At 35.7% G+C, this 16970-nt stretch overlaps 1 protein-coding gene across 1 annotated transcript in view; it reads left to right on the top strand.

The window, feature by feature from the left end:
• RASGRF1 (Ras protein specific guanine nucleotide releasing factor 1) overlaps positions 1-16970 on the top strand; it is a 207444-nt gene that overhangs the window by 56846 nt on the left and 133628 nt on the right. Inside the window, exon 2 of the mRNA XM_074295211.1 lies at positions 2496-2602. Within this exon, the coding sequence (XP_074151312.1) occupies positions 2496-2602 (107 nt within the window). The remainder of the gene's footprint in view (positions 1-2495; positions 2603-16970) is intronic.

The raw sequence follows: 16970 nt of genomic DNA, 5'->3' as shown, positions 1-16970 counted from the left end.
CTGGCAAATTATTTTTGATGTACCTTCCAATGTTGACATTCTATTGCTGTTATCTCAGTATTGTTCTTTTCCCAATCCAATCCAACAAGCATTTATTAAATACCTGGTATGGGCAAAGTGGACAAAATGAAAAACATTCCATTTCCTTCTCCAGCTCATTTTACAGTTGAGGAAGCTGAGCCAAACAAGTCATTTGTCCAAGGTGATATAGCTAGTAAGTGTCAGAAGTCAGGTTCAAACTCATGAAGATTTCTTCCTGACTCCAGGCTTGGCATTCTATCAATGCATCACCTAATTGCCCTATTTTGTGTTTACATACATGTGTTTAATATGAACATGTGGATATCTACATGATAATTTGAGGAGGAGGGAAAGAATATTGAAGAAGGAGGAATAAAGGAAATATACATATATCAAGTGCATACTTGGTACAAGGCAATGTGTCAAGCATTTTAGGAATATTATGTCCTTTAGTTCACACAATTTAAAAAAAGGGAATTGTTTTTATAATCTGCCCTTTGCAAATGAAGAAATTGAGGCAGACAGAGATGAAGTAACTTACCCAGGGACAAGTAGTATAGCGTATGAGTTCATATTTGAACTCAGAACTTTCTGACTATAGGCCCAATGTTCCATCTACTTCATCTCTTACCCATAAACAACTAAGGATAACAGAAGTGGTACAAAAGTTGAGCCTTTAAGAAACTTAGAGACTCTATCAGATTTAGATGAGAAGGGAATCTATCTCAATTCAATCAATATTTTAAGTGCCTACTATGTATCAATTGCTGTGCTAAATTCTAGGTCTAGAGTTAAAAAGAAAGAAGTTCTTGTCCTCAAGGTGCTTACAATCCACAGGGGAATATAATACTAGAGAAGATAGCATTGGGGAATGGAGGAAATGGGGATACCTGGAGAAGGGTATCTTGTTCCATGGAGTTTAAACCAGGCAGAGCAGCAAATGAAAACTGGGGTGAACAAATGATGAGGTAATATGAACCAAATCATGAGGTAACATGATTAGGTAAATACATAATAATGAGGTATATACCTCAATAGGATTAATTAAGATCTAGTGGCAGGATTCAGGGTACAGGGAATCACATGGAGCTCCCCTGCAACCCCTTTAGGATTCGGCACAAGGATACAAAGTTATATGAGGTCTAGTGGCAGCAAGAGTCCCCTGTAAATGAATTTACAGGCCCGAAAACCTAGATGAGTAAAAAGATGTTTATTGCCAGGTTTGGAAGCAAGGTTAAGGTCTGGTTACTAAAGGGTATTAGATAGAGGAAGATATCCGTAGAAAGTAGGGGACAGAGAATCTCTGATGCAAACATCTTAGCTGGCATCTTTCAAATCTCTGACCCAAGATGATTCTAGCTTTGATGTTTTTATCTGCTTGAAGAAGCAATGGGTGGAGCTCAGGTTAATTCCTTGAAGGCCAGATTTTTGGCCGGCTTTATCCAAGCCAGCTCAGATCCGGTGTGGGGGCTGGGTACAAGCCCAAACTATTTTGACCAGATCTTGTACCAAAGGTAGATCAGACAAGGAATCTTAAAGGGGGCTATGCCCTCAACACTAAGAGTCCATTTTCTGCCTTCTATAAAGGAAGACATTTGATACTTCTCCCTCCAATCAAAAAGGTAGAGAAACTGAGAATGTGTTTTAATCAAGGCTTGAGTAGTGAGTTCAGAAGTAATGAGTTTACCCTGGAATAGGTAACTTGTTCCTTAAGATTGAAAAAAATTAGAGCAGCATATGCAAAATGAGTGCCTTCCAAACATGCAGAGGGTTTTTTAGGCATGTGAAGTGCCACTGTGGCATTGCTACCTGTGCAAAAGCATGGCATTAGTAGATGAATGCCAAACTTGGTGAATGCTATGTAAGCCATTATAACAGGAAAGCAGAGTCCACAAAGCTTGCGTGGAGCCAGACTGTGGAAAGTCTTAAATGCCAGGTGGAAGAGTATGGATTTTAACTTAGAGACAAGAGAACTCCTGGGATGGAGGAGTAATGGCCTTTCTATTCCTCTGCAAAGTGCCTAGAACAGCAAGGCAATGGAATGAACAAACACTCTCTGATGAAGATACAGACAATGAGAAGAAGCTAGTTTATAATTAACTCAAATTTCCAAAATGAAACCCTCCCCACTCTAGCTCCCGCCTTTGTTTCCACCATTATACTCCTTTTGAAACATTTGACAGCATTCCCAACCTGCTTGTTTGCAATTTGTTGGTAAGTGTGGCTTTCTGGGTTCTGTTTCCCTCTCACAATGTGTCCTAAGCATCAGTTCCATTACATTTTACAAAACAAGCCCCAAGCAAGAGTTTTAAACTGATAAATAAAACAGAATTCAGATGATCATACATAATGGATGGGGCTTAGCTAATGTGGCAGTGAGTTCTTTAGAAATCACTAAATTGATAGATAAATAGAAATGCTACTCATGAGAGTAACCAGGTAATCATAATACTTTTTTTATTTCATTTTAACAGCATTATTTCACTGTTAACTTCAACCATGAGAATCAGAAAGCCCTGGAATTGAGAACAGAAGATGCTAAAGATTGTGACGAATGGGTGGCTGCAATAACTCATGCAAGGTAAGCCAAGGAGAATGGAACACTTTTTCCTTTCTAGGGATACTTGAACTGTTCTTCAATATGCAACTAATTCTTATTTTATTGCACTCTTTGAAGTAGGAGTTTGGTATAGTGGGCAGCAGGTATACTTGTAGTTAGAAAAAAATTAGGGTCAAGCTTTGCCTCTCACCACCTTCTAGCATATAACCACAGACAAATTAGAATCTTTAAGTGACTCAGAATAATTATCGAAGACTCAGAGTTAAAGAGGAGTTCTGCAACAGAGAGAAGTTTCCATATTGAAAGTTTCTCAAAATAATAAAATCAGATATTTGGACATACCCATCCTATATCCCACCCCCCACCCCCCAAAATTGAGTTGTTCAGTGAAGGCTACCTTGATTATGAATTTGGGATCTCTAATACATGGAGAGAAGTAAAATGAGATGGCTGCTTATTAAGATGGTGTCAAGGAAGGGCCTTGGACTAGAATTTCAGGAGACTTAAGTTACAGTCACAAATCTTCCATTAACAAACTGTATTTGCTCTGGGACCCACTTAATTCATCTGTAAACAAAGTGGTTGGCCAAGATCATGGGTTCTTAATTTATTTTTGTTTGTGGTACAACTCTAGGGCAGTTTAATGAAGCTTTTTTCCCCCAACATGTTTTTAAATTAAATTCATGTTTTTAAATGAATAAAATAAAATAAGACAAAACAAAAACTCCACAGGATGAGACACAGAAACAGTATGTTGAAGTATACAATTATGGGAGAGTGGAATTTTTTAAATTTGGCAGTGGCAGTTTAAGAATCCCTGATCTAGATAGCCACCAAAATGGCTTCCAATGATTCTAAGTAAAAAAAGACATAAGCTGGACCCTTAGAAGATGGAAATGACAGTGAGATTCCAAAGCCTACAAACCATCTACACAGGTGGAAATGCATTGAATTCTTTTTGGCACAGTAACCGATTCTGTCAACAATTATTCCACAAAGTTTTGAAATGACTGACCACCTTTGGATAAAAAGGATACATTCCTTTTTTAGAATATTAAATGATTTAAAAGGTTTCTTTTAGTGCTAGGCCTATTCTAGAACTTCCCCTTAGTTTCCACCATATACTCAGGCTCCATAATTTTAGAACCACAATTGTCATCAGGGATAGAAAAGGAAGTCATCTATCTTTGAGATTTCACTATAACATTTCTGGCTTGAATTATCCCAAGATAAATACTTGCTTAACCTGGGAAGTGAGATTATCTGTGTTAAAAACCATATGCACTTACAAATAAAATTTAAAATATCCTCTGTTGCATCCTTTCTTCCTTCCCTATCCTAATCCTATTCCTTATACATAATATAATGAATATCAGGAAGATTGAGTTTCAAACTAAATAAAGGTACTTATAAGACTTAGCAGTTATGTGACACTGGGCAAGTCAATTAGCATTCAATTTCCTCACTGTAGAATGGGACTCTTTAATAGCACTTACATTACAGGTTAGCTGTAAGGATTAAATGAGATAACATATGTTTGCTGTCTCTGAAGAAAAATTCTAATGCATTCTAACTTTTTTGGATTTGCTAATGGTTTCCTAATGGCTTTCTGGGTATTTTATGTAAATGAGCTTTGTGGGTATTTTATGTAAATGAGTCCTTTGATATGTAAGCTAGGAAGGATATACAAGGATACAGTTACATAACAGATGAAGAGAAAGAAAAAGTTGGTCAATCAATAAACATTTATTAAGCATCTACTATGTATCTCTTCCTATGCTAAGTCTTAAGGATACAAAGAAAAGCCAAAAACAATGTCTGCTTTCAAAGAACTCACAGTCTAATTTTGAAAGGTGGGAGGAGAGGGAGAGATAACATAAAAACAATTATATATAAACAAGATATATACAATATAAATTGAAATAATCAATGGTGTAGATACACCAGAATTAAGAGAGATTAAGAAAGGCTACTGGTGGAAGGAGGAATTCTAGCTAGGATTTGAAGGAAGCCAGAGAAGTGAAGAGAAAGAGACAAGGATAAAGTATTCCAAGGAAGGGGAACAGAAAATGAAATACTCAATCTAAATAAAGATCAAGTCTTGTTTGAGGAACAGCAAAGAGTTAGTGTCATTGAATGGCTGAGGCATGAAAAAACAAGTAAAATAGAAAAGAACCAATTTGTGAAAGATTTTGGATGCCCAAAAGAGGAGTTTTATATTTGATCCTGGAAATGATAGAGAGCCCTTGGAATTATTAAGTAGGGGAATGACATTACATAGAACTGTACTGTAGGAAGACTTATTTGACATCTGAATGGAGAATGGACTGGAATGAGAACAGATTTAAGAAAAAAAAGACCAACAAATGGACTATTGCAATAATCCAGGCTTAAGGTGATGAAGCTTTTGAAATTTTGGATTTGAAATAAGAAGATCTGGGTTCAAATCTCAGTTCTGAAACATAGTATTTATGATACCTATGGAATCAGAGAAGATAAGTTGTAACCCCACCCCTGAAAAAGACCAAAAGGACTGATAAGTCACCTTTGGACCTCAATTTTTCCATTTTAAAATGCCAAATTAGATTAGATAATTTCTAAGATACCTTCCAAATGAGAATTTAGTGAAAGATAGGTTGTTTAAAAGTAAAAACTAACATTTAGAGTTTAGACAATCCTTTTTATGGCTTACAGAGACTTTTATAACATAATTCTCATTTGATCCTTATGGCAAAGTGCCTGGCACATTATAAGTATTTCATGAGTATGAATTGATTGTTTGTTTTATTGATTGATTGATTATAAGGATTTTATCCCCATTTTATAGATTAAGAAAGACTCAAAGAATCTAAGTGACTTGTCCAAGGTAATAAATGCAACCAGTTAAATAGTGGAAGAATGGAGACTCAGGTCTTCTAGAATTAATTCTAGTGAATCGATCAGGTTGAAGAACCCGCCAGAAATTTCAGAGGAAACACTACTATGCTACAAGAAATGATAAGCTCAGTGATCTTTAAAAAAATATGGATAGAGTTGCACAAAATAATGAACAGTAAAATGAACAAAACTAAGAGAATGTGGAATAAGAACAAAGTCATTTTGACAATTATAAATACCCAAATTAACTACAAAAGACATATGAAGGAAGACATCTGCATCCAGATCAGAACTAATAAGCAGAAATATGTATAGAATGATTTTACATATATGTATCTATGTACATATTTGTGTCTAATGGTAGCCATTTCTAGGGTTGGGGGAGATGGGAAAAAGAACTTATAAAGCAATTATATATTTAAAAGAAATAGCAAGTTGCACATAATAAATCTGTAATTTCATGTGTAATCAGCTCTTTATTATACTATGTTATGGAAATGCTTGTTTTATTCTATAAATTAAAATAAAATGATTAAAATAAATTAAAAGTAAAATATTTTTTTCAAAAATATAAAACTTATGGGAATAAGACTTTGGTGACTTTTGCTTAGATCATGGCAAGGATTGAAGAAAATAGAAATAAGGAACCTCACTTTTCAATGGCCTATGTTGCTTACAGAAAATTCTAGGGGAAAAAGTCACAAAGAGGGGTAATGAGAGAAGAGACTAGAGCCTAGAGAAAGGACCTAGCTAGAGAACATGAGTGTTCAATACTGAGGGATCCCTAAGTGAGATAACTCCTGAGTAGAACAAAATTTTCTGTGTCTGTGATTAATTGCCTTCCCACAGAATCTCTTCTTTCATAAATCCTCATATATTTTAGCAAAGGATTGTGTGACACTCAAGACTGATGATCTAATGAGTATGCTATAAATGGTGACTTACTACTGAGGAGGATGGAACAAAAAGTTCAAATTTAATATTTAGAATAATAATTCTCAGTCTTTGGGGAGTAGAATATTTTATGATCTCTTTGCTCTATTGTCCTTAAAGATACCATAGATCAGCAAAATTTTATTATAATTCCATTATAAAGAAATCATGCTCTTCTTTTCTGGTTATAACTAATTCTCTAACATAAAGAATCTTGAAAAATAAATGCTTTCTTTGATGCTTTGCCTTGAAAGACCTTACTTTAAAGTAAGGAAAATGTACATTTTTTAAAAAATTAAATAGTAAGGAAAACTAGAGTTCTTTTGTCCTGCTGCCAAATGTCATTAACCCTTCAATACCCTTCCCTACCTCAAATATACCAACCACCTAACAAGACATTTAAATTCCTGAGCTCTCTACCAAATTGCTCCCTTAAAAGATCAAGGAACTAGGAATTAGAATCAACTGGGAGGATAGTCAGAAGGGAAAAGAAGTAGTAAAGCTTTCTCTCTTAGATTCAGAATTCTTCTTTTCACTTGCCAGTTTTCTAGGGGAAATTTTAAATGAGTCAGGCACCAAAGAGTTATTAAGCACCCAGTTTATGCCAGGCACTGATCTGGGCACAATGAGACACAAATATGATTACTGTCTCTGAAGAATTTACATTATTCTAAGGGAATAGAAAGGGGTGGGAGAATGATGACCAAGGAAGGCAATTTTGGCTTAAGCAGTCAAAGAAATTTTAAGCAGATCAAAATAGATTAGCAGATTGTCCTGGCCTTTCTATGGTGATGATGATGATAATGATGAAGATGATGACTATGACTGCAAAGATGACTAGTATTTACATAAGACTCTAAAATTTGTGAAATTCTTTACAACTATTATGTTATCTAATCTTTACAACAACCCTAGAAGGTAGATCCCATTACTCTTCCCATTTTACAGATGAAGAAATTTAGGCATTTGGAGGTTGTGATTTACCCTAGATTACAAAGCTAATAAAATCCTGAGGAAGAATTGACTTCTAGTCTATGTTAACGCCATGTGCAATGCTCTTTCTACTTCACTGCATAGCTGCTTCTAATGGTTTTATTGATTTGATTATTAAGAAGAAGAAAAAAGGGGGTAAGGAGGGGGAATAATTTCTGTGCGGGATAGTAGAGCCTAGCACCAACCAGACATATTCTTGGAGTATTGCTAAATGGTCTAGAGGAGTTGCACCAGCCAAATTTAAAGGGTAATATTTGGCTCATCTCTCAAATTTCATGCAGGGAATTCTTTCCAAGGGAAAAAAACAAACTGAATTGATTAATTGGTGAGGAGGAAGAAGGATAGGAAGCAAAATATCTGGAGTTCTAGATAAGGGGGGCAAGACATCACTGTTCATGAGGAGGAAGATAGGCAAGATTGATGATAAGATATCTGGTAGATGCCCTAGAAGTCCAGCTCTGCTTTTCTGGTCAGTACCTGCCAAATGGGAATTTGCATGAAAATTGTTTGAATGTCCCATGGAGTTTGTGACAGTCTCTGGACCTTTTTGCCTGAAAAAAGAATAAAAATGAATTCTGTTTGTTAAGTGATAAAATTGTCAATATTTTTATAATGCCTCCTTGAAGATCACTGAAGATGGGAATGGGTTAGAATCATTTACCAAAAGACTAGAAGAGTAAATTATTTCCCACACACACACTTAAATGCTAGCTAGACAAAGAAACAATCCCTACCCTTTTGGACTTTACATTCAAATAGGGAAGTTCCCACATATAGTTATATACAAAACATATTCAAAGCAGGTTTAAGAGATCTGGAGAGAAGAGAAAGGGAATGGCTAATAGCTGAGGAGACTATGCAAAAGTTAGTGATGGTGGTAACCCCTTTAAGATTCCTTTATGATCCCCAACCCCCATGGCTGACCTTTGATTTACAAGACCTGGTCAAAAGCATCCTTTTGTATCCCAAAGGGAGATATCCAGATCTTAGCTAACTAATGATCTGCTCAGGTTTCCCAACCCCGACCTGGCTAGTTCTGGCCCTTGCTGGATTCAATGAGCAACCAAACTGGGACTCCACCAATATGCCCCTGTAACCAAATGAAAGAGCCAAGCTGGAAGCATCTTTTTGCAGAGGGTTGAAACATGCAAGCAATATGCTTTGCATCACAGACTCTCTGTCCACCAGACCTCCTCGTGTAGTTCTTTATCTAACTCCTTTTACTAATCAGACTTTAACCTTATTTCCAAACCCTACAATAAACCTTTTTTTTTTTTTTTTTTAATCAATCTAGGTTTTCGGACCTGTAAATTCCTTTACAAGGGACTCTGCGCCACCACTAGAACTTATTTAACTTTGTATCCTTGCGCCGAATCCAAAGGGATTGCAGGGGAGCTCTATTTGACTCCCTGTACCCCAAACCTACCACTAGACCTCAATTAAACCTAATTTCATTTAGTATACCTTATCTAGACCTCATCAGTTAGTGCTTAAACTGAATCTCAAAGAATATTAGGTATTTCAATAGGAGGATGAGGAGGGAAAGCATTATAGGTAAAGATAGGAGATGAAGTTTTATGTGTGATTATTGAATAAACAAATGAATAATATATGATGTCTTGAGTTATAGAGCATTGTCTTCCCCCATCTCCCACTCCCCACCCTGGTCCTTAGTTTCTTCATCTCTAAAATGAGGGATTTTCAGTTTTTTGATTCTTTGTTAAAACCAGAAAGAACCTTATAAGTAATATAGGACTTCAGGATTTAGAGCTGGAATTCAATTATAAGTTTGTTAAACACCTACTATATACAAAACCCTAAAAAAGACATTAAAATTTGGTAAAGTTTGACATCTCCTTTTATACAGGAAGAAATAAAGGCCCAGTTATTTTGCTTGAGTAATTAAGATGGGGCTAGAATCCAGGCCTCCTAGTTCCTGGTCAAATGTAACATTCATGAGGTCAAAGGCCAGCCTCTGTGACTGTGGGAGAAGTGCTAGAAGGAAGAGAAATGGAAGATCCCCACACACAAACCCCATAGGATAGTCTGGAGCAAAGACAATCATTATGGGCATGTAAAAGGACAGAAAGTAGGAGTTGTTTGTACTGTAAAAGCAGCTCCCAAGTGTAATGAGAAACTCAAATCCCAAATCAATACATAAGCCATAAAACCACTGTCTGTAGCTCATGTGTCCTGGAGCCATGAGCGACACATTTGCAAACTGACTCTCTTGGGTCTCCTTAATTTATGGCTATGAATACATGCCCAGGAATAGCTCTCTACATATTATTCAGCTTTAGAATTCCTTCTTTTTAAGTTTTACTGATGCCTTTTTTTCTACCACATAGTCACTTCCCAATAAAATTGCTCACTTAGAACTTACTCCTGAAACAAAACAAAACAAAAAAATTAAATAAAGGCAATTAATTGCATCTGATTATATATTCCATATTCCATAACTATAGATCCCTACTTCTTTACTAAAAGGAAATACAGTTTTAAAGTTCAAATGTCTTTCCCTTTGAATTCCCAGGGACCAAAGAAACAAAACAAAATCATAATTAAAATTATATTGATAAATAATATCTTATCCAAATAAAACAAGTATATAGAATTAATAAGTTCTGATTGATGCCTTCAAACTAATAACAGTAGGCTTAGATGCAAAATGAAATGCAAAATTCATTAGCAACCTATTTTCAGTCTTGCTGAGCCTTCAGCAGCTAAGTAGTCTCTCAAGCACCACAGTAGGTAACAAGGGAAGGCTATAGCATCTCTAAGTGCCAAAGTTATAGAAAAATAAATGATTGGTGCTGGAAGGGGCCTCAGAAATAATTCATTTGATCCAGCTCCATCATTTTACAGGCAAGGAAACTGAATCCCAGAGAAGTAAAGGACTTTACTCAAGCTAGTCATTAGTAGAATCTGGACTTGAATCCACTTCTTCAGACCCCACTCTCCTCATTTCACATTTCCTCCCTTCTATTCATTTCAGGATGTAACCCCAATACACCCACACAGAAAACACTTACTTTTTCAAGAGCCCACAAGATGAGAAAAAATAGAGGATCTTGCTTAGTTACAACTGGGCTAGAAAAGTATGAGAGACAGCCAAGAATAATTAACCAATCATTAAATGGTAGGGATAGCATGTGTAAGTCTATTTCTATGACAATAGTAAACAGTAGTAAACAATAGTAAAGACAGAGCACTCAGGGTTTGCCTGGACACTGAAAAGAATACAAAACTTGTATCAAAGTGGATGGATAGTTCTTCAACAAAAATTTTCAGTACTTATTGGGAAGACTAGGTCTACATGAAAATGACTCTAAGGTCAACTATGAGATTCCCAACGTTATTCATGTGTGGGCAGCACATTTTAAGAAGAGCATTAACAAGTAGCACATCCAAAGAAAGAAGATTAGGGCAATAAAAGTGCCTGAAAACTTGTTATAGAAGAAATAGTTAAAGAAACTAGGCATATTTAGCTTTGAGAAGAAAATGTTTGGAGATTTTGTGTCTTTCCAGCATTTGATATGAAAGAACAATTACATTTGTTCTGTGTAGCCTAAAAGAAAAGAAAGAAGCAGAGCCAATATGTGGAAATCATAAAGAAAAATATATTATACACACACACACACACACACACACACACACACACACACATATAAGGAATGGCTTCTTAAAATTGGCGCTGAAAATGCAATCAATCAACAAGTATTTTTTTAAGTACCTAGTGAAGAAATATCATGAAGAAATACCAGGTGAAAACCAGGTGATAGGAGAGTAGTTTGGAATTCACACAGTCATTTGTCACAATCACAAAAGTTTCCCTTTATTGACATGGAAGGCTAAATCAAAAAATGATTAAGCACCATGTTTTGAGTGAAATGGCTTTTAAAGGTTTAAGAGGGAAGAGAGGCAGGGATTAAGGGCAGGTTCTAAGGTGCAGAGAGGAGAAAGTGAGGAGTTAGGATGGTTCCTAGTCAAGGACCAGCTTTCCCTCCATTTACAAACCAGCTACACAATGAATGAGCAGTTATTTCAAGATGGTTGAGTCTATCTTAGATATGCTAATCAATATAATCTCTGGAGTTAGACTACTTTTGGGTGTGACAATGGGAACTGGATGGGTGATTAAAGTTCCTGCTCCACATCACCTAAGAACTTAGTTCTAGGCTAGAAGGAACTTCCAAGGCCATCTCATCCAACACCTCATTTTACAGATGTAGAAACTGAGTCCCAAGAAAGCTAAGTGTTTTGCCTACAGGTTACATAAGAAGATAATATCAATTGATGTGAACCCTAGTTTTCTGATTCCATAGCTAAAGTTCTTTCTATTACATTTTCCTGTGTGCTCCTCACTAAAAATAAAGACACATCCTGACCGGATGCAATTTACATTATATGGAGAGTTACAGTTTCCTATAGTTGGGGCTATGTAAGCAGAGGCTAGGTGATTTCTGTGTCACTAAATGTTGTTAGTTCCTGTTTTTCTTTTTCAAAGACAACCAAAATGACATCACTATGGTAGAATCTAAATATGATGAGATGAAATCTAGTTTTTAAGGTTCCCTTTCAGGGAACCAAAATATGATGAGGTTTCAGTTTTGGGGTTCCAAATGGGAACCAAATGATAAGGTCTAGATTTAGGGAACCAAAATGAGATTAAAGTTTCTAATGGTCAGGGAGTTAAATGATAAGGGCTAGTGCAGGTCTGAGGTTCAGGGAACCATATGGAGAGGTTTGGCTCCCTTGCACCCCCTTGGGATTCGGTGCAGGGGTAGGAAGTTTTGGGGAACCCCCTTCTGGCAGCTTAGAGATTCTCTGTAAAGGAATTTACAAACCCGAAAACCTAGATTGATAAAAGAGGTTTATTATAGGGATTGGGAAGTAAGGTTAGAAATCCTGACAAAGAGACATAAAGTCTGGTTAGGGAAATAGGTGAGGGTAAAGAAAGGGTGGCACTGGAAAGAATATTAATCCAGTAGGCAGAGGCTCCTTGGCATAGCATGGCATGTTTAGAACCTCTGCAAAAAGAGGATTTTAGATTGGCTCTTTTATAATAGGAATTTTGGCTACAAGTAGGTTTCAGCTTGAGGTGAATTTGAATAGAATTGAATGAGTTTCTTTAATTGGAATTCTTTTGCTCAGGACTGAACCAACCCCATCTAGTTAACAGAATGAAACTGTTTTTCTTGTTTCCCTCCGGTGGGGTCCCTCATTGAGGTAGAGTCCAAGGAGAATTTCTCCTTCAAGGAGTTTTAGAGTTTCAGGGTCCCTTCTTCAGTTACAGTGTGTCCGACTGTGGCTGATCAGACCAATATGAATTCAGAATGATCTGTCACAGGTCAGACACAAATAGTCCATATGAACATTTGGGGCAAATTCTCTAATTTTGTATATTTCATAATTTGAGCTAATTTCCTTTGGGCTTTGCTCATGGAGCACAGCACCTTCTCTGATGAGGGCATACCATGCTGGGAAGTCCTGTGCCAGTATCTCCCATGCCATATGTTGTAGAAGGCATCTGTCCTTTGGGCAGGGATTGTCCTCAATGATCTCTAAGGTCCTTTATCACTCTAGGATTTTGTGACCAAAAAAACAGAATTTGGTGATTGTTTTTCTTTCGTGGTGACAGCTCTTTAGTAGTAAAATATACTTCTGTTTGAACAGCAAAAAAAAACAATGATCAACTTAATTCAGGTTACAATTCAAGTTAATTGTTTATTTGTTTAGCTAATAGGCTGTGCCTTCATTATAGCCCATTAGTGGTCATTAATAACTGAAATAAAACTACATTTAAATTTCACACCAGGAAGCCAAGCCCAGATTATAGTTTCTCATATATTATACCTTTGGTCAAAGCTTAAAACATTATTTAAAGCAATTAACTATTAGTATTGGAAATTAAGAATAAATAGGAAGAAAAGAAATGAATTTCCTAATTGTTATTTCCTGTTCTGAGCAGATGCTGTTTGCCTCTTAATGTCTATTTGCAGCAGGAAATAATTTATCCACACATATACATACTCAAGAAGAATTTTTTCACTAAGAAAAAATATATATGCTTTTAGAAAAGATACTGTCATTTTAAAATTTTCAAACAATTGGCATATGTGCCATTAGGTTAATAAAACTTCAGAGCTGGAAAGGGCCTTAGAGATGAGTTAATCCAGTTCTCTGATGAGGAAAGTGACATCCAAAGTAGTTAGATCACATTTCTAAAGTTACAAAAAATTAGTTAATGGAGGAGGTGGGCTGGTGAGCTTTCCCCTATATTGTTATTCCTTTACAAGTAAAGCTGTATAACCTAAATATCCCAGCGTCTCAAGTTTAGGGTGTACATGAGCTGAGCCCAAATTTGGTGACAGCCTCCCAAAACAACTCTTTCCTCATATTATTCCCACCTATAATTGCCATTGAGAAAGGCAAAAAAAAAAAAAAAAAAAAGCTTTGACTATTGCTAATCCACAGCTGTGGCTAAATAATTCCTAGCTCCTGTGAAATACTTAAGGTAATAATATATATTGATTGAACAGATAATAAACTTTAGTTCTCAGCACAGAAAAAGTAAAAATCACAAAAAGGACTCACAGTCACCAAAAAACAATTAATACAGTTTTCCTCCTTTTCTGGGGAAGGGAATAAATATTAAAGTAGCACTTGCTGTGTGTCAGTCACTATACTAAGCATTCTTACAAATATTATCTCATTTGATCTTAATAGCAACACTGCAAATGAGGTAACCAAAGGTTAAGTGATTTGCCTAGTGTCACACAACTAGCAAATGTCTCAAGCTGGATTTCAATTTTAGGTCTTCCTAACTCCAGATCTAACATTCTTTCCATTGCCCAATGGCTACCTCTGGAGAATTCCTCCTTTCTCCAGATTTCTAGAATACCCCAGATTCATAGCACCACCCTGTAATTGGAAATTTCCTGAGAGGGGAAACGAACCTGGGGTTGCTTTAATATTCCAATGATATTCCACTTACATTTCTAGAAAACAATAAAAGCATCCAGCTTTGTGTCTATCTTAAAAGATTTGGACTCTCCTATTCCCAACTGGAAAGAAAATTATTTGGGAACTGCTACAAAATAAATAAATCCCTTCTCTATCAGATCTATAGCATCTAACTCATAGAAATAATGAAATGCAAAGTTGAGATATTTTATTCCTCAATGTAAAGGCTTTAGTCCCTTCCCATTCCTTCCAGGTCTAGAGGACATATGTATGATAACCTTTTTTCAGCTGTCCAAGAATTCCCATTTGCTTTCCCGAAGTCTGTGTCCTAGAACTCTTGAACTCTATTAGAGTTGTTATCAAGGAATTCTCAAGGTTATACCTACCTAGGAATTCCTCTTTCTTTTGTTAGAAGGTTAGATTCTGGATTAACATTTCTAAAAAAAATATTCCTTTCTCTATCCAGAAGGTTGGGGTTCAGGAATATCTCTCAGAGTCTCTCAGAAAATTTTAAGTTCAAGAACTCTCTTCTTGGGCTAAAGTGGGCAAGAGTAATATATATTATATAATATGTATGTATACATATATAATATATATATATACATATATATATATAAAACACACACACAACACACACACACAACACACACACACACACACACACACACACACACACACACACACACACACACACACACACAAACTCCCATCTGCTTCTGCCCCAAGACAGACCTTTGTAAATCCTAAAGAAGTACACTAACCCTGACCCCAAGAGTCAATTCTACTTCTACTTAGGTCTGTTACTTGTTCAGGATATCTCCAGAGAAAAGAGGAAAAAAAGGAAAAAGGGGAGAGGGAGAGGGAGTTCAAATAGACAAAAAAGCAAAAGATACAGCAAGTCTGTTGACTTCTTTTTATAGGCCCCATCAAAGAAGAAGCTCCTCTTAGAACAATTTATCCAATAATTCACTATCAAAACATGAGGAACTTCATGGGAAGCCAAGTGATATGTCCACACATTTCATAGGAAGATGCCATCAGAATCCTTCAGGAAACTCATTACCTGATAATCTATTTCATCATGTTAATCACAGAACTTCCCTGATCAACCACCAATATTTGGCATAGTCATCATAAATCTGCATGGATGGGAGCTGGAATGAAATGATGGGTTAATCTTGAAAGAAAAGTTTGTCTTACATTCAGTAGCATTTCTCTTGCAAATAAAGAAAAGGAACTTTGATAGAAAACTGAGGAAGGATTGAGGGAAAGGACTCTTGGTTAGCTTAATTTTCAGTAAAACAGTTAAAAGTTCCTTATTAATCAAATAGTATTTTATAATAAGAGTACTAGTATTTGTTGAACTACTTTAAAAAAAATCAAACTTTGGATTTTCTTTCTGGATCAAGTTTTGTTGTTGTTGTTTTAATCAATGTCATGCTCACTCTTACTTCAACCTTTACTCATGCTGTTTCCTTACAGAATAAACTCTCCTGTTCTCTTTGCTTTACTCATTCTTTATGGTTCATTTTATTATGCCTCCTCCAAGAAGCCTTCCCTGTCAACCACATTCCATCCTTGAGGCCTATCTCTCTAACAGATTTTGGACTTACTGCCTTATTCTCACAAATCTGTAAATAAGAGTTTTATTATCTAGCTGTTCATACTGAACAATGTAATGCTTTATTCAATTCTATCTTGTTTACTAATTATTTAATAAAGGATATGTCTTATTTTTCCCTCTAATGCATAAGGTCCTTTGTAGTTAGGGTCTGTGTATTAAATTTCTTCTAGTTTCACCCTTAACCTAACACAGTGCTATAAGGACAGGTTGAATTCAGTAAATACTGCCACATTAATTTACAATATATTATCCTGATAAAATCAAGTTTGCATTTATCCAGAGATGGGTTAACTCATCTAAATCAGAAGTTCTTCATTATTTTTGTGTGCCCCTTTGTCAGCCTTGAAGACCCCTTCTCAGAACAATATTTTAAATGCATAACACAAAATACATAGAATTAAAAAGGAAACCAATTGCAATTATCAAAATATTTTAAATATAAGTTGATAGACCCAAGGATAATAATCTCTATTTGAAATGGTCTAATTATAAACTCTTTGAAGCCAAGAATAGTGTTTTATTCATCTTTTTATGCCTACCAAGTAGAAGGTTCCATAGCAGGTACTCCAAAAATGGTTGTTGAATTGAATTTTATATTTTATATTTATTATAAAATGGGATCTGGGTATGGTTAGCTTGCGATTCCAACAGGACATCAACTTATTTACTGAGTTCAGTCTGTATTCAGCAGTATATTAGAAATGTAACATTATAAAAAATTCAAGATACAGAAATCAAATGGAAAGACACATGCCTCGAGGAACAGTAAAAGTAAAGTATTCCCTCTCTTTGTTGGTTTTCAAATTTGAGCTAAATGATTATTTTTCAGGAATATGATAGAGTAGAAGTATCAATACTCCTAGAGAAAGCCCAAATCAGAAATTAATGTAATTGGGAAATAATTAACAAATTAAATAACAATACAATAAGATACAGATTATATCACATTTAAAGAAAAGTCAATTGATGGCCTTCATGGAACTTTATACATGGTTT

The sequence above is a fragment of the Sminthopsis crassicaudata genome, chromosome 2 (assembly GCF_048593235.1).
Source record: "Sminthopsis crassicaudata isolate SCR6 chromosome 2, ASM4859323v1, whole genome shotgun sequence".
NCBI lineage: Eukaryota > Metazoa > Chordata > Mammalia > Dasyuromorphia > Dasyuridae > Sminthopsis > Sminthopsis crassicaudata.
The sequence above is the reverse complement of the archived record's forward strand: the minus strand, read 5'-3'. Positions and strand labels throughout refer to the sequence as shown.